The sequence below is a fragment of the Lingula anatina genome, chromosome 3 (assembly GCF_051362555.1).
Source record: "Lingula anatina isolate TDL-2025a chromosome 3, LinAna3.0, whole genome shotgun sequence".
NCBI classification, from domain to species: Eukaryota; Metazoa; Brachiopoda; class Lingulata; order Lingulida; family Lingulidae; genus Lingula; species Lingula anatina.
This window is the reverse complement of record NC_141769.1, coordinates 5,897,079-5,918,776: the sequence shown is the minus strand read 5'-3', so window position 1 is coordinate 5,918,776 and position 21,698 is coordinate 5,897,079. Positions and strand designations below refer to the sequence as shown.

Sequence of the window (21,698 nt, the reverse complement as noted above, 5' to 3'; positions counted from 1 at the left end):
ATAACTCCAATGCTTCGGGTAATTGACGGTACGTATGCCTTTTTGAGATTTTTAAAAATGAAACTTACTCTTTTATTACTTTATTAATTCACAGTTACATTGCTTAAATTGCAATATTAAAAAAATCCGTGCATTTAGAAGATGTTATTATCAACACCCTCTATCTGTGTCTAGTGATTCAGTTATCTCAGTGATCAGCCGAGGAATCTGTCATCACCCATGTCTTTATACCTGTTTATTGGACAAACTGTATTACCGGCCATTCATTTAGATGGAATTATGATTGTACCATTTTACGGTTCGACAATTTAGGGAAAAATGAATCATTTTCTCTTAAATAATAAATGATAGCCTTATATGAGAATAAACGTGTAAAGCCATGTACTGTAGTACACTTGAAATAAAGTTGCCGTAAAAATATTTAAGTTTTCAACAATTTGGACAAGGTGCTAGATTAAGAACACCTTGTACAACTTAAAAAAAATACATGCTTCACTCTCAGTAAGGGAACAAAAGACTCCCCCCCCCCCCCCCCATTCACTTTGGCACCATCTACCAGTCAAACATCATACCAGTACAGGATATACATAAAATAGGTGGGTGAAATTTTAGAAGTAATGGAGTCTCCAACAAAGAGGGATCACCCAGAAAACATCCCTTTAGGTCAGCACTTGGTAACAGGGAAAAAAACCAGAAAAACATGGCTTAGTAAACCCTTGCACAGGAATTTGTGAACATCCGCTGCTAGCTGCTCACTGCATGAATGAACGGCAGCAAACCGTTGTAGCAGTAGGCAGTTGTTACATCCATTCTCCCGGTAATTTAGCTTCCATAGACTTGTGGTGGGTGTTACGTGATCCATGGATGTAGTTTCCGTTTATCGTTATACTCCGAGTGCTTGGGATGCTCTTATCTTTCCTTAAATGTACTCTAGCACGACTACAAACACTGGCCATTCAGGTTGCTTTGTCCAAAGCAATACTTGAATGTGTTAGTTGCGCCGCGGAAGCCACAACGCAATCACTATACCACAACCGACAGGTTCCTCAGATCCATTTCTGGTAATTCAGCCCAGGTAACCTTTCTTCAGAGAAATGTTTTTTCAAACTAGGCTATATACAAGAGTATAAATCCAAAAGTATATATCTAAACTCCAGGCTTGTAATTTATTATGGAATGTAGTATCAATGTAACATCAAGCTTAATAAATTATCGAGTAACATAAAAATTTGGGTGATGATGCTTAGACAAAAAAGAAAAAAATGAAATATTCATATTGAAATAAAGTTCGACATATATTCAACTTTTTTTCTTCTGAAAGTGAACTTCTTAGTGTATTCTGTATATAAACAACTTTCCTAAATTTAAGTCTTTATTCTTGAAATTAAAGTACATTCATAATTCACCTATAGCATGTACAATTTGACAAGTGAAAATACAAATTTAGAGATTAAAATGTTATTTCAATATTTTGTAGAACTTTTTGAGCACTCTGACTGGAATAAAAATATTACATACAATCTGTTCAGGGCCTAACTGATATGTTGACGATAGTTTGAACTGACATTTTAGTAACTTACTGTTACTGTACCCTGGGTGACAATCGACTAGCAACTACTTCATTATTAGCATGCATCTACCATCTCCAGTTAACTCCAGCTCTCAGCATGATTCTGTTTAACACTACAGAATATTTATTGGTGACAGCATTTTACTGATATGTATCAATTTTTATGTAAAACTGAAACAGTAGTTTACAATTTTCAAGCATAAAGGTTAATGCATACTGTGCCAGATAAAATGGGAGTCAGTGGGGCAAGTTAAGACGATTTATTAATGTATTCATTGCTCTTCTAAGTTTTTAATTCATTCCTCTTTTTTCCTACCCTAAAACACAACGCTTACATGAAAAAAAAAAAAAAATAAGACTAGTTTTCTGTTGAGCTAAGCATGATGACTTTTTCCTTACGTTTATAAAAGATACTTCTTTAAAAAAAAATACTGATTTTGTCAAAAGATACTTCTTTTAAAAAATACTAATTTTGTCACAAGCTTTTTAAAGTTCCTTTTGAAAATAACTGGACTTTTTATGATATAGACAGTCTAACGAATTTCAGTTTCTAACAAAATCAATAAATATTAATTGATCATAAAAATGGAAGATCTATTTATCAATTTGTGGAAACAGAATTGAGCATAATGGAATTTTTTCTTAAGTAAGTTTTTTAATCTAGGACATTGCATTGATCTATATATTATAATACTTTATTTTATAATTTTTAAAACCTATATTTCTCTCCAGGAGAGCTACAAAAAGCTTTCAACCCTAAAACAGTTAATAGTTCAATTACAATCATCATCACCCGATTTCCTCTCCATGTCACACCATTTCCTGCACTCAGTACAAAAGCATTTTTAGACAGCTTCTTCATCTGAATCGAGTACAATTACGCATTCATCTTCATCCTTATTGACATTGTTGTTGGTGCAGTAATGCTGGGGTGCAGCTTCCTTTTTGATGGGAGCTTGCTGCTGAGACAGCCATTTTGACACCTTTTCATTGACATTCTCTGTGTCATGCACTTGATAATCAGACTGAGTAGTAGTAGTAGCATCCACATTTGTTTTTGGTAACTGGGTGTTTTCTGTGCCAAAATCACATGTGTTCTCTGCAACAGGCACAGCTGAAAGGGACCCAGGATTGGTGCTGTCTTGTGTAATCTCCCCTGGTGTTCTGTCCCTCTTCTGTGGACTAGTCAGCCACTTGGTAAAGCTGGATTTGGGGCTGGTGGTCATTAAAGTTGATGTAGGTATGACATCAGGGGGCTGCGCAGTCTTGCTGGTAACAGCTGAAACTGAGTTTTTCTCCTTCTCTACCTCTATCTGTGTGCCATGCAATAAATCCCCATTCGTCTCTCCAGCGAAGGAATCCACAGCCTCAGCATTCACAAAGTCTGCCTTCTTCTCTTCCTGGCTCTCATCATCAGAACAAACTTCGTCTTCATCAAACACCTCCATGTTCAGAGTACTCCCAGTGTCATATTCTATGATGGTTGTTTTCTTCTGTATAGGTTGGGAATCTTTTTCTTCATCCTTCTCGTCTTCCTTAATATCTGGACTGACTGGGTTGTTTTCAGTCCCTTGCTCATTTTTATTTCCAGTACTGTTCCGGGTGTTTGTAGTGTTGTCCTTGGCTGCCTTTTTACCTGAATCCCCATCTTCTTCATCATCCGATTCAATGGTGATGAACTCGCCTGGAGCTTGAGGAGGAGGTTTGGCAGCCATTTTTTTCAGACATTTCCCACATTTTCTACAGACCTTTTTCCCATGTCTGTCTATATAACAGGCTTGTCGGGGTGCTGCTACAGTCTGTTTGGGTTTTGGGGTCACTGTGACTGTTGACTCTTGCAGAGTGTTCTTTGGAGCAGTATTTATCCCAGCAACATGTGCGGAAGCATTGACTGAAGCTGTTCTTTCTTGTGATGGATTTTTTTCCACTTTTTGGGGCCCTTTTGTTCTCTCTTTGTGTTTGGAAAAGGGCAAGCTGACAACCATTTTCTTGGAAGTGTCAGAGTTCTCTTTTGAACTTTGGTTATCAGTTTCATCTATAACAAAGATCTCATTATCATCATCACCATCAGTAATAGTTTTGGAGGTGGAAGCTGTTCCCTCAACGTTACCTACAGGTTGACTCTTGGTCTTGTTGGACCCTGCGACTGACGTTTTCGCTTGAATATTTTCTGGAACGTACTTCATCTTTCCACCACCATTCCGCACCTTAACCCTATGGCTTTTAGCCGACCCTGTTGTTGCGTTCCTGACATCAGTCGTTCCCATGTCTTCCTTGCTGTTGCCACTAGCCTCTTTATGGACTTTCATGTGATCCTCCATGGCAAATGGAAACTTGGTACAAAAACCGCAGAGCCCACAGACATAGTCTTTGTCCAGCACAACATCTCCACTGTAGGAGGATGCCGTACCTATAGAATTAAATGTAAAAAAAATGCACAATACTGAAGGTGAAGAACCCAGTCTTGTATTTTAACACATGAAAAAAAAAATAATAATAATACAAAATGCTACTGGAATTCTCAATAAATGCAATTTTTGACATGGAAATAATACATCACAATGGAAAAATGTTAAATTCTTGTGCAAAACACAAACAGTTGAATAAATTAAAATTCTTTAAAATTATGCAAATGATAAAAATTCATGACTCTGGATACAGAATAATTTTTGAAAATAGAAATGAAAATCTGACTTGATTCAAATCAAAATCTTTACCACATTCCAGCTAACCACGTTAAAATAAGATATCAAAAGCAGAAACTCAAAACTGAATTGCAAAGTATACCAGGATAGAAAATAAGACTTAATAATATTACCTAAAGATTTTTTTGAATAAAATGTTATTTATACCTAAGGCAGTCCTAACAGGAGCAGACTGGTCTTTTCTTTGCTGGGCAGATGAAGTCTTGGCCATATTTGCCCATACATTCTCTGGTTTCCTCATCTCTGCAAGTCTTCTATCATGTTCCACTAAAATTATTTTTACAACATCTATATTCCACCATAAATTTTACAAAGAAAAGTACAAAATCAGTTTAAAAGTACCTTTTCATGTTTTCACAATGAAAAGGATCCATTTTCCTTTGCCTACCTTTTTTCAATTAAAAAAAAAATCATTCTCCATATAGAAATGTATCTGTATGTTTCTTCATGACAAAAAGCATTAAATTTTAAATCACCATCAAATCTCTAAATTGTTATAGCAATTAAATTTTATAATCAAAATGTGATTTTTCCATGAGGTTTCTAAATTTCATTTATTAACAAACTTCCATCAAACTCTAAACAAAAAGGCTTAAAGTATAAAATGTAAGCATAAAATAAAAACAGTATTGCTCTAAAATTTACATTATTTGCAAGAAATCAGAACATTTAGAACACATACTTTTCATCTACTTATATTCACATATGTACACAGATAAAACCGACAATTCTTTGGTAAGAGTAAAGAAATGGAAAAAATGACTCCAAATTAATATACCTTCTATGCCCACTCCATAAGTCACACATTTCAAAAAGCGGCATCCTGGGCACATATCCCTTGTCTCAAGAGTGATTATACATGTTGGGGTACAGTGCTTAAACTGCTTCTTGCTGTCAATAGCTTTTAAGTAAAATATCTGAAATAAACCAATATCATCAATTATGATACTGCATGCCTACTGTTCCCAATATGACAAAAGTTTCTTTGTTTTGGTATGCTTTTGCCAAGAAAAATGCATTCTACTGTAATAATTATCTTTTTATAATGTCAGATTAAAAAGACAACTTATTTCACATCAATATTTTATGGCAAATTCATTTAACATTCTATTCATCTTTTTTAAATATTCTACAAGTATTTAAACCAAAACCAAATTAAAAAAAAAAAAAATAATCTACACCTCCCCATTACATAAACAAAGCATGCATAAAGAAAAAAAAATCTGTTCAGTTCTCTCACCTTGCAGCTATTACAAATCTTGCTTCCAAAAGTAAGAGCATAATCTCCACACACTCTACACATCTCCTCTCCTCTACTTTTCTGTGTTTTTGTATTTCCTGATCCTACTGACTGTGCTTTCTGTAAATGTGCCCCTCTTAAGTGTTCGAGTATTCCGTGTTGGTCTGGACACTGAAACTCACAAAAAGAACACTTGAAATGTTCCACAATATTCTGAGAAACACATCCAGGAACAGCTGAGGACACTGATGTTATGTTGGCAGTATTTGAGGAAGCTCTGTGGCTGTTTACTACAGGATGACTGGCTTGTCTTGTTGTAATAGATGATATAGTTTCTCCTTGGGAACTGTTTCTTGAAGACTGATTACCCGTGGACTTTCTTGCTGTGGTTTTACTTGTGCGTGGCCTCTTAACATGATCTCTGGTGGACAATTTCTTATTTACTTTCTTATCAAATGTTATGACTTTAATAAACTTCATGACACTGGGTGCATTTTCCTTCAAATACTGAAATGGAACGTTCTTGTGGCTCTTTTCAAAATGCCTCTTGAGGGAGCTGAGAGTAGATAGCTTCAGTCCACAATCAGGATGGATACATCTGTAAACTTTGACACTCATGTGCTGTTCATACACATGGTCCTGGGCCTCTGTAGCCAAATTAGCCTCAAACCCACATAGGCTACATTTAAACAGCAATGGGTGTTTCTTTTCTGAGGCAGTTCCTTTACTCAACTGACTCCTTCCCTCTTTATCTGCGCTCACTTCACTTTTAGGTGCCTTGTCAACTTGTTTTGCCTTTTTCTTTGCTGCCTTCTGGTCAGCTTTTATCTGATCTGTCTGTGCAGCCAGCGCTGAAGAAAGTTTTTCTCTAGCTGAACCAAGATTAGATCTGAATGTTTCTGAAATAAAAGAAATGTCTTCTTCTTCTGAATCACCGATTGGATCAACATTCTCATCTGAATCTCTGTCTACTGGATTTAATTCTGGATGCCCTATGGGCATTCTGGATTGTGGAGAAGAACACTGGTCTTTTCTGGTATCTTCATTCTTCTCCAGACTTGAATTCACTAGGGATTTTGCTAAATTCATGTACTGCTGATCAGATAGCATTTTTCCAGATTGCCTTAACTTTACAAGTTCTCGCAACAGGGAGTCTTTCAAGTTGCTAAGGGTTTGAGGTGTATTCCTATCTAGTAAAACCTGTTCAGATACCACTTCTGTCTCGCCTCTGCTCTCTTTCCACCCTTGCGCCTCATTTTGAGATACACTGGTACTCCTGTTCACAACATCCATCCGCGGTATAGAACTGTTGCAGGGTATTGTCTGATTTGCTACCGTTTGTGGAGGTAGCAGTGGATGAAGCACTTCACCCTGTCCATCCTGCACTTGTGACAATGAGGAGCTAGCTACAGGCTTATTTTGACCAGCTGTGAGACTCGCCTGTTGAGTGACCATTTGAGGATAAGCATGCACAGGCCTAGCACTATCTAGATATGAAGCCCCACGTTCTGGTAGTCTGACAAGGGAATTTCCATGAACAGAACCAGGTTGCTGGTGGACATATGGATACAAAGGTCTCCCCATGGCTTGAGGCACTGGGTTAATCATTACTGGGTAAGGTTGACCGGCTGGGGCCACTTGTTGACTGGATGAGGCCATTTGCTGACTGGATGGGGCCACCTGCTGACTGGATGGGGCCATTTGCTGACTGGATGGGGCCACTTGGTGCCTGGGTGGGGCCACTTGCAGACTGGATGGGGTCACTTGCTGATTGGAAGGGACCAAATGTTGAGCGAAAGGGGCCATTTGCTGACTGGATAGGGCCCCTTTCTGACTGGGTGGGGCCACTTGCTGCCTGGATGAGGCCATTTGCTGACTAGATGGGGCCACCTGCTGATTGGAAGGGGCCATTTGCCGACTGGATGGGACAAAATGTTGGATGAAAGGGGCCATTTGCTGGCTGGGAGGGGCCAAATGTTGAGCGTCATACTGTGCAGAGCTTATGGCTGATGTTGTTGCAGAAGGCTGCAGGTTAAACTGGTTCATGTTTTGTACATGCTGTCCCTGACTGGAAAATTGGTTACTTGGTGCTATAATGTTAAACTGAGAAATCTGATTGTTGAGGTCTTGTCTCTCCTCTCGGCTTGTGTTCACACCTGCTTGACTGGCAGCATCACAGGTTGAACCGACTGGACCTTGCGGGACGGCCGTATTATAAGGTGGAGGAGTAAGGTTGAACTGGTCGATACCTCTGTGTTCTGGAGGACGAGCTTGACCAATGTCCATCATGGGCTGATTTTCACTTTCCTTTTCGGCTGCATTGTTAGTTTGTACTGGCATAGTACAGGGAGAGGCCCTGGATGTAACAGGGGCAGGCAATCTCTGAGACTTATTAGAAACTGATGCTCGACCTTGTCTCCTTGTCTGTCTTTGATTAGTCTTCTTGGCTGAGTTGCCTGATACACCACCTGACGGTGTGTAACTAGAAGCTGAAGGATGAGAATTCTGGGAAGACTGGATTAAATTTTTCAGCTGTTCTATTTTCTCCGACACTCTTTCCCTTTGATTCTGATCTGATGTCAACAGATCTACTATGGACAGTAGAGTGGAAGCCACATTCCCTGTTGTATTACCAGACTGGCCAGTCTCAAAGGCACTGCTGACATGTTGGTTGCTAGAAGAACTACTGTTCTCATCAGAGACACTGCTTGAGATGGAGGGGACATTCTGAGCTGTGCTTCTAGTGACCCTCCTTGGCATGGCTTGTTTACTGGCTTTCTTCAGTGTCCCACTGGCTGTCAGCAATCTTTTCACAGGTAAACTATCCTCGGCATCCTTCCCACTACTTAAATCAACCACAGTGAAGTACTTGGATTCATTGATCATATTTTTCTTGTAGGAGACCTTTTGACGAGGGTGGACTACGCGGCTGTGCTGAAGACAGTCCTCCCTAGAGTAGATCATTTCTTTGCATGACCCGCAGGAGTAAGGAGCCACATCAGAGTGCTGGTAGATGTGGGCAACTATCCTTGCATGGCCACCAGTTTTATAAGGACAGTGCAGGCATTTGTACTGATACACCCTATGTGCTCTGTCACCTTGGCTGGCAGATTTAGGAGAGGGGGAAAGTTTTCTCTTGAGGGCAGTTTGTTTTGGCACTACATCAGGCAGAATTCTCCTCAGAGGGGCTTTTACAGCTGTGTCTCTGGTGGGGGATTGAGAGGGAAGCCTTGCTGCAGGTTTGCTTGCTGAATTAGCTACTCTCTTTTGTTGGTTCCTTTTCTTTTTCTCTTTTGAGACTCTCACTGGTTTTGTAGCTGTCCTCTTTGCTACTACCTTTGGTTTTGTCTTAACTGCTTGTTTAGATAGAGGCAATTTGATCCCTGGTTTAACTTTCAATGAACTACCTTTTTTAGAATTTGCCTTGTTTGCAGTTTTACGAGAGTTATTGATTTTAGCAGAATGGGAGGTTTTCTTCACAGTCTTTTTCAGAGTGGCTGCTGGTTTTTTCTTAGCCTTTTTCTCTTTCTCTTCTTTTCTCTTTAGATTTGCTCTTTTGATGGGTGACTTTCTATTTTTCAATGCCTGTGAAGTAGGTTGTGGCCGTTTAAAGAACATGGCTCTCTTCTTCAAGGCTTTCAGCCTCTGTTGTATTTTCTCGTGTATGCTCAACTGCTTTCTTTTCCCTCCCAGTTTCTTGACTTCTGTGGATTTGACAGCAGCCTGAGCCTGGCCTCTGACAGAGGTCATCAAATCAATGTTGTACACTGGTTGAATCTTTCTACACTTTCTTTGGTGAAATGACCGTGAGTAGATATCCATCTCCTTCCATGTGTTAGCAAAGTCTGTCAGCATCACACTGCAGGGTTTACACAATTTTTTTAACCTCTCCATTCTGTCAGCGGGGGTTTCCATATGTCCTGCCCCAAGAGGGAGACCCACAACACAAACATTGCCTTGCTGGTCCTCGTAAATATTCTTGACAGATAAAATGGTGGAGTAATTTCCATCTTCTGTCTCAGTTTTCTGGGGATCTTTTAGAAATTTTAAGACTTCTGTCTTCATGTCCCTGGCTTCCCTTTTAATGGTGATTTCAGGTATCAGGTCTAAGGCTTCTGTCAAACTGCTGTCCATTTCCTTTTTCACCTGAACTGTTAGGGGACTTTCACAGGTCTGTCCTTCCTTCAGTGACGGAATGCAAGGCAGAGAGTCAGATATTGAGGTTTGATCCAATGAGGAATCTTGTAAAGACTGCATCTGTGAGGTGTTACCTATTTAAATAAATAAAAACACAGTTGCACCAATGAATAAACCTGACCAGGAACTCTTAAATATGTAGGCATTATACAACAAGGCAGCAAAGCTGTCAAATGTACAGACAAAAAACAGAAAATAAAGATGCAAAAAAGGTCATTTTGTCAATTTTGATGCAATAATAAATAATGGTTATATATATATAATAGTACTGTCAGTCTACACTGAATTTTAATCATGCACAACAGGTAACATGGTCGATAAGACGGGCAGAACCTGAGATATTTTACTGACAGTATTCCAAAGTATCTATGTTGATCCATCCTCCATTTTGATGGTCTTCCAACAGAAAAAAATAGATACCAGTCAATATAAACTTAATAACCTGACTGTCTTCCGGAAGACCCAGAAGATGGTCTCAATCCACCCCTTCAATAAGATTACAGTTTCAGGACAATGAGAGACCAAAGTCACATGATGAAAGTTTCAATATTTAAAAATGATGACAGTGCATAAAATAATATTACATAATGTTTAAAGACATAAAAAACAATACAATTGCTTAAGTGACACAGTTTTCCCATAATGGTCATCATGGCAGCAGCACCAAAAATTGTGTTTTCTTCTATTTTGATTCAACATTACATAATGCTTAACAGCATAATGACCATCAATTTTTAATAATAGAATATTAGTAACACGGACATTCAGAAAATGTGACAAGCAAAGGTCTGCAGGCTCATGGAACTACAAAGTCACACCTTGAAAATGCCAATATGTGAAAAATTAAATTTTCACAAAAAACTGTTTAACTGCCAGAAAAAATTACCAAACAGACTGCATTGCCTACTGAAGCTGTATTTTACACCCATGTTTCTTTCCTGTAAGTTTGAAAACAGTAAGTGACATGGTTTTTCTTAAATGGTCATCATGGGAGCAGTGCCCAATATAGGGGTTTCTTCAAATTTTGATGCAATATTACGTACTGTTTAACAGCATAATGACCATCAATTTTTAATAATAGAATATAAGTAACATGAACATTCAGAAAATGTGACTAGCAAAGGTCTGCAGGCTCATGGAACTTCAAAGTCACACCTTGAAAATGCCAATATGTGAAAAATTAAATTTTCACAAAAAACTGTTTAACTGCCAGAAAAAAATTACCAAACAGACTGCATTGCCTACTGAAGCTGTATTTTAGACCCATGTTTCTTTCCTGTAAGTTTGAAAACAGTAAGTGACATGGTTTTTCTTAAATGGTCATCATGGGAGCAGTGCCCAAAATAGGGGTTTCTTCAAATTTTGATGCAATATTACATAATGTTTAACAGCATAATGACCATCAATGTTTTCATAATAGAATATTAGTAACATGAACATTCGGAAAATGTGACTAGCAAAGGTCTGCAGGCTCATGGGACTTCAAAGTCATGTCTTAAAAATGCCAAAATGTAAACAAGACAGCACTGTTCTGAAATGGGTTTATTTCCATTTTTAACACTTTTTAAACATAAAACAAAATAAATATTTTACTGCCATTTTTATATGACCAACTAAGAAAATTGATGAGATGGGAAAAATATCAATAGAACAGTGTTAAATGTCCAATTTCCTCCATTCTGAGATTCTGAACATAGTGAATGATTGAATCTGACAAACTGCAATGATATGAGTTTATTTCCATTTTTGAAACGTTATTACACAATACATGATAACAAAATAACCATCATTTTTACAAAATCAACTAACAATGTTGTAAAGATGCAGGAAATGTCAAACAAACACTTTTAATATCTTATTAATTAAATAATGAAACTGTTAACATGCCTAAGAATTGAATCTGAGGAAATGTGAAAAAACAACATAACTTCTAAAATAATGGCCCAATTATGCTGATTTTTTTAACTCAACCTGCGTTTTAGCAGGATTGACCACTCCTGTGAGTTTAATGACAATTGGCCTATCTGTTTTTCTTATATTGTGTTATCAGTGTTGCATATATGTTGAAAAAAGTGAAAAAACAGCGTAACTTCCCTAAAAATGACCCGATCATGCTGATTTTCGAACTTGACCTGCGTATTATGAATATTCATCAGTTTTGTAAGTTTCAATCAAAAAAGTAAAATGGTTTTCCACTTATCGTGTTATCGGTGCTGCATATATGCTGAAAAAAGTGAAAAAACAGTATAACTTCCCTAAAAATGGCCCGATCATGCTGATTTTCGAACTTGACCTGCGTATTATGAATATTCATCAGTTCTGAAAGTTTCAAGCCAAAAGGAAAAACAGTTTTCCACTTATCGTGTTATCGGTAAAAGTGCACGACGGCGACGACGGCACCGACGACAGACGCAGATGATGGCTATATGTACAGACACATCTGTGTCTGTACATAAAAAGTAGTACAAAAGTAGTAAAACTGCTGGTAAAAACAAGCGCAAAACTCAACTTCTCCATAAGGTAACAGCGATATAAGACAAGAAGATTGTAACACAATTCTGTGCTTTTTTATGCTTGAAAGAAGAGTTTTTTCTCCAGAATTTTTAAAGTGTTCAATATTGGCAATCATTAATCTTAAAAGTAGTAAAAAATAATATAAATGATTTTTATTTCTGCATTTAGCACTGTTCTAACTTTAAGAAGGTTCTGTGAATAATTTTCCCATTCAATTCACAGATTTTATCAACTTATTACTAGTACCTGTAACATTGGTTACGGTGGCTCCCATGAAGGGGTCATCCTCACAGGAAAGCAAAGCAGGCTCCCTTTTAATCAAGTCAACAGATACAGCCTCCACCTGCTCTGTCTCGCCACAGTAGTTTCCTGCCACAGTCATGTACATAGGCACAATGTTAGCATTACTGGCATGATTTTCGGAATCGTTTCCTAAGAGGTTGGTCTCTAATTCCATCACGCGGTTGACTTCCGAATATGTGCTTAATGTTTCTGACCTATCGAGGTCATCTGGGGGGTTTAAATGGCTGGTCAGCTGTGGCAGGCCACTGGCCACATTCTCAGACATTGATATGGACATTGGAAAGTCCTGGGGCTCCATAGCTCTTTCAACAAATGTCTGCCCTGTCTCAGCATCTGGAAGAAATGGCTCCGACTCCAGCAAACGGTTGACCTCTGAAGTAAAGCTCGATGTTTCTGAGCCATCATGACCACCTGTAGGGTCTGAATGGCTGGTCAGCAATTGCTGGCCCATGGTGTTAATGTCAGCATTCATGTTCTCGACTGAGATGAACTTGGGGGTATCTTGGGGCTCCGTGCTTTCCATTGTGATATTAACAATCTTGCTCCCTTTCTCAGCAACTGAAATAGATATTACACACATGTTTTAAGTCATGATTGAAATGCAATTTCTCAGATGTGAAAGTACACCTGACAAAAATACCCACAAAATGTATTGGGCGGGAGGTCTGAAGCACATACTGGTAATAAATAGTAAATACTACACCTAAATATCCAGATAAAACTGGAAGACCTCCAACTCTACTCTGTACTGAACCTTATGCAGATAAATTAAAATTTCACTATACTGATTAATACACTTTAACATCTGCAACATAAAATCTGCCACCATATAGTTTCCCAAAAGTTAATTTAATATGTTGTTATTAGCCTAAACTGTTAAAACAGATGAAGAGTATTTTGTAGTTGCTACCTATTTGAAGTAAAATTACCCTGTAAACCTGTGTGCAACTGAACAATGGGGGTTATTATAAGGCATGTGGAGGGGGGAGGGGGGGGGGTTGTATACACTTCTAATACAGTCCAGTAAAATCAGTATTACATTGTCGCTTGTATGATGATGATAAAAAAGTAAATTGCTTCTACAGAGATTAAAAATGTTTTCCTACTTGTGATGCATGGCATTTGGACAGAGATCATGTGATCAAATATAAAATTCTCTGCTGGTTAAATTGCTGAGTTATGCTCTCCATAGAGGCGGGGGGGGGGGGGGGGGGGGGGAGGTATGTTTATTGCATTTTTCTCTGTGACACTCACCTAATTAAGTGTTATGGACACAGAGTTTCTTCTACTCCAGCGGGTGGCATCAGCTGTACCGTTAGCTTGACTGGAATCCATTAATTTTCTAAGCATTTAAAGCCAATATATCACTGAAATTATTGAAAAAAGAGAGATGTTTACATAGAAGCTAAAAAGGTAATAATATTGATTAATATTTATAAAATGTGGACTTCATGAATTCATTGTACCAAATATGATAATGGCAATTTAAAGCACTCCAAATTATTGATTATCCATGACTATATAAGTATGTATGGTTTTGTCATTATAAATAGGCATTACACTTAGGTGCAGCAAGATGAAATGTGTGGCAAAAATTCAACAGATACAGTAAAGTATATAAAACAAATATAGCAAATAACAGAGCTACCACATCCAGTATATGGGTCTAGTGTGGCAGGACTGGTAGTCCTGGGAATAGAAGCCCTAGGTCCCATGTGATTAGTACAGGTGAGGGTTAGTTTTTGGGACGAATGGCACAGGTAGGTATATCACAATCCGCTAGGGGCGCTACAGTAGTAACTATCCAGGGGCAGTGAAGTGTAAAACTGATATCGGCCTGCTGACAGCTAGCCTATGGCACCCCTTTTTTAAATCTCTCTTTTAGCGCCGTGTAAATAAACAAATACAAGCCATTTACTAGATAAGCTGTAAATCAAAGAGTAAATTCTGGCCATTTGATTTTCCCGTGTTGCAGTCTTAGAGAACTTTGATTTGAGGACGTTTTTAAGTTTTGCCTCGACAAAATGTTAAAAATTTCAGATAAGTAGTGCATGGAAGTTTTTGTAATTTATGCCATGTAAAGCACGCTCGGCTGTCACCTTGATTGGATAGTAAACGACTGTCGTAAAATCGCTAAATGATATTAAAATCGGGTACATATACCTCCATAGAGACAATAAAATAGAAGAAGCTTGTGAAACAAGACTCGTTTGAATTGGTCCTCTACACTATTCAAATCAGGAAGTGACGTAACCGCAGAGGTCGCATTGTCCAATGGCATGGCTTCTTTTTCGTAATGGTAGGTTAGAGAGGACCAATTCAAACATCAGAGGTGCAATTTGGATATACGGTTTGATTGTGCGTATGCCATGCAGGGAATTTACAAACGAGCGACGGGATGATGTAGCCTGCAGTATTTGCGGTAAGCGTGCCAAGTTTTAGGCCGCTCCGATGCCCGGCAGTATTTTATTTCGATTATTATGTTTAAGTTGGCCGAGTCTTGTTTCACAAGCTTCTTCTATTTTATTGTCTCTATGGAGGTATATGGGGACTTTACGACATTCGTTTTGAAGGCTTTAACCACTTGTTATAGTTTATTTTTGCATTGTATTGGATTAATGTGGCAGTCTTAGGTTGTCCTAGGTGGTTTTTAAGTTTATGTACCCGATTTTAATATCATTTAGCGATTTTACGACAATCGTTTACTATCCAATCAAGGTGACAGCCAAGCGTGATGTAAAGTTCATGAAATTTGCAATAAATATTATGCCGAAAAATCATGAAAATTGAACCATGCGAAGTATAGTTTATTTGATGCGCAATATTTATAGTACATGATCTGCACGGAAGCCATCCCAGCCATGTGCTTGTGCGGTCGCCAATTTGGGTTTGTTTCCGGGTCATTAGATTAACATACAGCCCTAATTGGTCACAAGCAATTTGAGCTGCAGCTACAGCTGAGTGATCACCGCTGGTCAGTAGTTACAGGTTTTTAGCTGAAGAGTGTGGACACTTTTGGTGAATTTTTGCAGTTAAAAAACTTCAATATCTTTGTTGCTTTTAGGAATATTTTAAAAGTGCCAAAAGAATTCATCTGTTTTTTGTATTACCTTTCAGAAGATATAAGTATAATAAATTTCTGATCAGTTTGAAAAGTTTTCTGATATACCTAGCACAGGCTGTACAAAGGCACACCTGCCGTATGTGTCCGAGTTGCTGTTCAGAAAATCTGACTATATTTAACGAACTGTGCTCAATGAGTGGAAATTACGTAATTTTCATCGATTTTTTAATCAAGGGTTCATTGGTCCGAAGGTTCTATAGTGAATATTCGGACCAATGAACCTTCGGACTATTGAACCTTCGGACTATTGCTACGGCCCCTTCACGTACCAGCATAAATCATCACCATAATTGTAATACATTCTTGATAGCAGACCTCCTACTCGAAAGTAGCGCTTTTTCTAAACGACAACCTACCATACTAGCTCAATATTGCGCTGTGTCGAGGTTCAATTGTTTCACTCCAGACTCCAGTTTGGCGTGTCTCATCATATAGCAGTATGAGGGCTCTCTATGCGTTCAATATTTGCTTGAATCTACTGTTAAGCATCTTCATAACACGCTTCGCGCGGGCATGGCACTGCTTCTAATCCCTTCGTGACCATTACTGCAAATGCATTGTGGGTAATGTTTTTTCCGGTACCTCAATTTGAGTTGTAATGACATTTGACGCAGCAGAGCAATGTTTAGAGATTATATATATATATATATATCACCCCTTATTATTATTATTATTATTACACGCGTGAGCGTTCTACCAGAATATGAAGACAGTCTCTCTCTATCTTTTTCTCTTTCTCTCTTTTTAAAATGCGTTATGCGCCCGCGCGCATGGTAGAACAAAGATCAACAAGGGTACGAATTCAAAACAATTTGTTATTCTAGTAAGTGCTTAATTTGTCTCTTTATATGAGCCTGAGGTAACAGAAAATTGTGTAAATTAGCACATTTAGTGAGTTTTTGACAGAAAACGAAATATTAAAAGAGAGTTGATTTTAGTTGATACGCTCGGTGATGTGAAGGCCCGATGTTAGGCCTACGTAATGTCTTCGTGTTTATTCACAGCTCTAGAAGTAGTAAAACGTATCTTTAAATTAAATGGTTCACAAAATTTTATAAAATGATTGCATGTCTAAAAACAAGCAAACTGAATATGACAACGAAGATTTTTATACGGCCTCTCGCAGGCAGCTCCGTATATTATTTGCGCAAACATCTTCAGCTATTTTGAAATGTATTGATAAGCCTACAAGATGGTTATTTTTGTTTTCTTATTAAAGCGTTCAAAATTTTAATGGACAAACCTATTTGCAATCAACTATTTTAAAGAAGTTTATTGATTGAATATTTAAATCACTGAATTCTTCTTTTATGTTTTTAGCGGACAAAATCATAATTATGTGTTTTAGTTACCTCTATGACTCTCTCATAGTGCATGAACAATCCAACTCATACTGTAGTTGCAAGAATAAGCAATAAAATTACATAAAAAGCATGAAATAAGTCTGGATGATTCGACTTTTTTTATGGGGGGATGTTGAAGCAAATTATCATTTTAGATAGTTTGCTCATTGAGTATGCTGGCCCGAGAAAATGGCGCGGGAAATAATTCACATAATAAAGCTACTTTTCCCAACAAACAATACTTATATAGTCTATCGGCTGTGTGTAGATCTTTGGTTTTAAGAAAGGCCAATACTTGTAGTTTTTCTCCGGTGCAGTCGGTACCAATTTACTCTTTCAGCTTCAAATACAACAAATAAGCAATTTTTGCGGACTATATTTATAACCAAATGATAGAAAAGCCAGACCGCTAAAATAAATTGAATATATTTTTTACACTTAAATCAATTTTTTCTGACTTTTTACTGGATAAAATGAAAATATTAGGTAGTAAATTAAAACTCCAACACGTGTGTTTATTGCAACCCAAAAGCTTATATGAAAGAATATTCATAAATATTAATATTTCAAAGGCTTGCTGCGGGGTGCATGGGTTTAGCTACAATGTCGAACTGACTAAGAAGGTTATAAATAGGCGTGGTGACCCAGTTATTACGCCCTACAATACTTTATACAGAGACCAACACAATACAATACACCTTAGGCTCACATGGCAGGTGAGACGGGGAACAAAATTAGTCCTTACAGCTGAAGGCGATGGGGGATTTAAGATCTAACTTACGGCTTGGATGGTTAATTAAATACCTGGGTTACCAAGGGGACAGGTAGTGGAGACCAAGATGTTGCCACGCCGGTTGAAGATGTCCGGCCAAGCTGGCTGGATACGAAAATGGGTTGTTCGCCTTCTAGTCCTTTCTTTGCTTAGCACAGTGCTATTCATGTACTGTTTAACACAAGTCGAACAGGAATCTCAGATAAATTGGAGACATTCACAAGACGTGGGGATAGTAAGGAGAGATATTCTCAAAGCTAAAGCATTAACAGCGGAGGACGACGGTGTCATTCAAGAGCGATTGGACGAAATCCGGAAAGAAATCCTCAGCGCCGATCGACCCCGCCCTCCCGACTCTGTGTACAATCTCAATGTCACGCTAAGTGATCGTCTCCCGCTTCGAAGAGACGTCCCCGATGCACGGTCTCAAGACTGCAAGAGACTGGTGTATGACCGTGACAAGTTGCCAAACGTGACGGTTATTATGCCGTTCTACAATGAAGCTCTCTCAATGCTACTGCGCGCTATTCACGCTCTATTAGACAGAACCCCAAGCCGCCTCCTAGTAGAAATAATACTCATCGATGATGCTAGTAAAAACGAAGATCTAAAGGAACCTTTGACTAAATATATACGACTACTCAAAAAAGTCAGGCTGGTACGAAGTATTAAAAGGGAGGGGCTGATACGGGCTAGAATGCTAGCAGCCAGTTTAGCAACCGGAGAGGTATGTATGGACGCGCGAACAAATATATAGCTTCCTATTGTGCGTTTTCCTCCTTTAAGAGGTATTTACCAGTTATTGCTAAAACAAGGACCTGTAGCACGAGTTTCTTCCACGGGATGTGTAATATATTGAAAGGTAACTTAGGCGATTTTTGTGCGAAAAATCAAAGGAGGTTTGGCTTTGACTGGCTCAGGTGTGACAGGAATGAAAGTCCTAGGAATGGAAGTTCGGGCTCCCATATATGATTAGTACAGGTTAGGGTTAGTTGGAGTATTGGGGTTTGTATATGGGACGAATGTCAACTGTACAAAGTAATGGGGAACGGACTACGGTTCCAAGCGGACAACCATTCCTGTTACATCGGGGAGCACACACATAAATGCTATCGATCCAGTAAACGATGAGGCTTTCAATCTTTTGAACCGCTTGGGAATTTGTTGACAGATTAGCCGTCTCTATATTATTGCATTTCATACTAGTAACAATGGCTGTTGAGGTTCACAGCGTACTTTAGAGAATGCTTTGTAAATATTTAATCTGAAAGAATATCTATATGAGCATTTTATGATGTAATATTCCTCGTAGTAATACCTGTAAGTTTTTTCTTTCTTTTTGTTTTTGTCAAATTTTGAGGCTTCTGTTGTAATATCAAAACATTTCAACTGTGACAAAGGTAACAGAAATTTCACCCTGTAACACCCTAGGTCATCATATTTCACGATGCCCATACTGAGGTGAACCACGGGTGGGTGGAGCCTATTCTTCAATACCTCAAGGACAACCCGCACAGCGTGGTACAGCCAGCTGTGGACGAAATCGACCAATGGACCATTGCCTATAGAAGCGGAGCTGATCGTATGAGGGGAGGCTTTGGATGGGACATGAAGTGAGTATATATATAAGCAGGTGTCATGCACGAGAAAGTCTCGTGTAATGAAAGATCTAGACCGGTTCCCATTGGGCGAATCATTTTGTACCAAATGCTCTGTTAAAACGGGGTTTAAAACTATCTGATGTATAAATCTTTTAAGGCATGAAGTGAAAAGTTAAAAATTTCCTCAACATGATTCTGAGGTAAAGTTTTCTAAATGATCATCCTTTTTTATCCGTCCGTAAAATATTTATCAGCACACGCTTTCTAGGTTAGATTGTCTTTGACAAAACATTAAAATGTATATAGGGTCTACGTAACGCAAATACTTTATAAGTACTTAGTTTTTATCACTGCAAGTTTGAGTGATGATTTTTATGACGATTTATTTCACCTTTAACACAGTCGGTTGACCGTCAGTTGTGTGTTTCAGGTATGTCTGGATGGCAACCCCGGAGTTTGAATTAAAGAAACTCAAAACATTTGCAGACGCGTACAGAACCCCTACACTGGTCGGGTGTGCAATAGCCGTTACTAAGAAATATTTCCAAGAAATCGGCGGCTTTGACGAAGGGCTGAACATATGGGGAGGAGAGAACATCGAACTCGCTTTTAGGGTGTGGCTTTGCGGGGGGTCCGTGATGACAGTGCCGTGTGCACACGTCGGTCACGTGTTCAAGCCCTTCTCATACAGCTTTGACGGGGACAAGGAGAAGATTGTTGCCAAAAATATAATGCGAGTTGCAGAACTTTGGATGGGGCCATATAGACGCTACATGTACGCAGCAACGAGAGCTTTTGATTACAAACGTGTCGACTTCACGCCGAGGGATATTGCCCTGATACGCAGCCGTAAAACGTGGATCACAGACCGCCATAAATGCAAATCCTTTGATTGGTTTCTAAACAATATAATTCCGGAGCATAATATCCCTCCACTGAACGCCAAGAACTTCGGAGAGGTCATGAACACGGCATCAAGGGCGTGCTTGGAGGTGGATGACCATGGTTACATAGTCATGACCTATGATTGTTATTATTCCCGCGTCAGACCCGAAAATGAATTTGCGCTCTACCACGACGGGCGATTAAAATTACGCGATAAATGCGTCACGTTGCACTACCCTTCACTGATGCTAACACTCCAAGACTGTGATATGAAGCATATACAAACGTTTTGGGATTTGAATCCCATAACGCCCTCTTACGGCAATATTGTTATTACTATTATAGACCGAGGAGTTGAGCGTACTCTGTGTATAGAACAAGTGACAGCGGTAGTAGAGCCACTAGATGGGAAACAAGCACCGCAAGCCACTATTTGTAGGACTGAGAACAACGCGTTTCAATTGTGGACGTTTTCCTATGCTTTGGATTATTCACATTACCCGTAATTAGCTGTTTATGATATTGCTTGTCAATCCTCGTGGTTTATGCTATGATATTACTTTACGTCTGAGATCTCCAATGGGTTTTATGGCCAGATTTTTTTAATATTTATATTAAGCCCCCTCCAAAAATCATGCGTTACGAGTTAAATATTTACCTTCTTTTTTATGTAAAAGATACATATATGACATAAGAAATATAATCTAAGAAATTTTTGTACGTCTTTGTGAGATTTAACTTTAAAAAAGAATATTTCCGCTTCAAATTGCTGTGACGTTTGAAGATCACAGCTTGGCGCATTTCAATAGCGCAACTACCACATTCTAGATCTTCAAATCCGTTTACGTTCCATCAATTAATTATAAATGGCTTAAACAGGGATTTACCAATATACACTGTCGTATTATGACGGTTATCTCTGCAAAAGATAATACATCCGACAGACTGTGACTGAATAACAGGTAACGTCAGCATCAAACAGGATATTTTTATACAAATTATAGGCCTACACTGTTGGAGAAATCTTCAAATTAAAAAAAAAAAAAAGAGACTGACGCTTAGCTTGTTCAAATTCGACAGAGGTGTTACCAATAAAAATGGCCAGAGTTAAAAAAAGATTAAAATCTGGAGAATTTGCTCTATCAACGTCAATAGAACAACATTGTGTAACCCGAAAATGTGAAAAAAGTGGTCGCAACGTTATCCAATCAACATTAACATGTGAACGTTGTGTTACCAGAAAGTGGTTTTCTGTCAACGTCATACCAACGGCGATGGACCGACATTATTTTAGCTTTCATATAAATACTTTGAAGTGTTATAAAGTTTCACAAAAATTACTTATATAATCAAGGGGATTATTGTTTTCAGTTGACATTAATTTGATGTTGTATACCATCGTTACTGTGCCTGCTGGAATATTTAGCTCTAGTGACGTCTTTTG

The 21,698-nt window shown here is 38.4% G+C and overlaps 2 protein-coding genes across 4 annotated transcripts; one reads left to right on the top strand and one right to left on the bottom strand.

Annotated features, from left to right (window-relative positions):
* Nucleotides 1-1,361: 1,361 nt before the first annotated feature.
* On the bottom strand, nucleotides 1,362-17,968 carry LOC106177508 (uncharacterized). 3 transcript variants are annotated; one of them, XM_013560298.2, is made up of 7 exons: nucleotides 17,801-17,968; nucleotides 13,784-13,896; nucleotides 12,473-13,087; nucleotides 5,516-9,786; nucleotides 5,054-5,192; nucleotides 4,423-4,542; nucleotides 1,362-3,980 (listed from the first exon to the last, which is right to left on the bottom strand). In XM_013560298.2, exons 3-7 carry the CDS (start codon nucleotides 13,050-13,052, stop codon nucleotides 2,416-2,418), a joined length of 6,675 nt encoding a protein of 2,224 aa, XP_013415752.2. In that variant the 5' UTR covers nucleotides 13,053-13,087; nucleotides 13,784-13,896; nucleotides 17,801-17,968; the 3' UTR covers nucleotides 1,362-2,415. The 3 variants fall into 3 exon arrangements, with proteins under 3 accessions (XP_013415752.2, XP_013415751.2, XP_013415750.2); XM_013560297.2 differs by lacking the exon at nucleotides 17,801-17,968 and adding an exon at nucleotides 15,923-16,201; XM_013560296.2 differs by lacking the exon at nucleotides 17,801-17,968 and adding an exon at nucleotides 16,010-16,201.
* LOC106177509 (polypeptide N-acetylgalactosaminyltransferase 13) lies at nucleotides 17,836-20,970 on the top strand. The gene is made up of 3 exons (XM_013560299.3): nucleotides 17,836-18,495; nucleotides 19,200-19,381; nucleotides 19,800-20,970. Exons 1-3 carry the CDS (start codon nucleotides 17,836-17,838, stop codon nucleotides 20,758-20,760), a joined length of 1,803 nt encoding a protein of 600 aa, XP_013415753.1. The 3' UTR covers nucleotides 20,761-20,970.
* The last annotated feature ends 728 nt before the right edge of the window (nucleotides 20,971-21,698 follow it).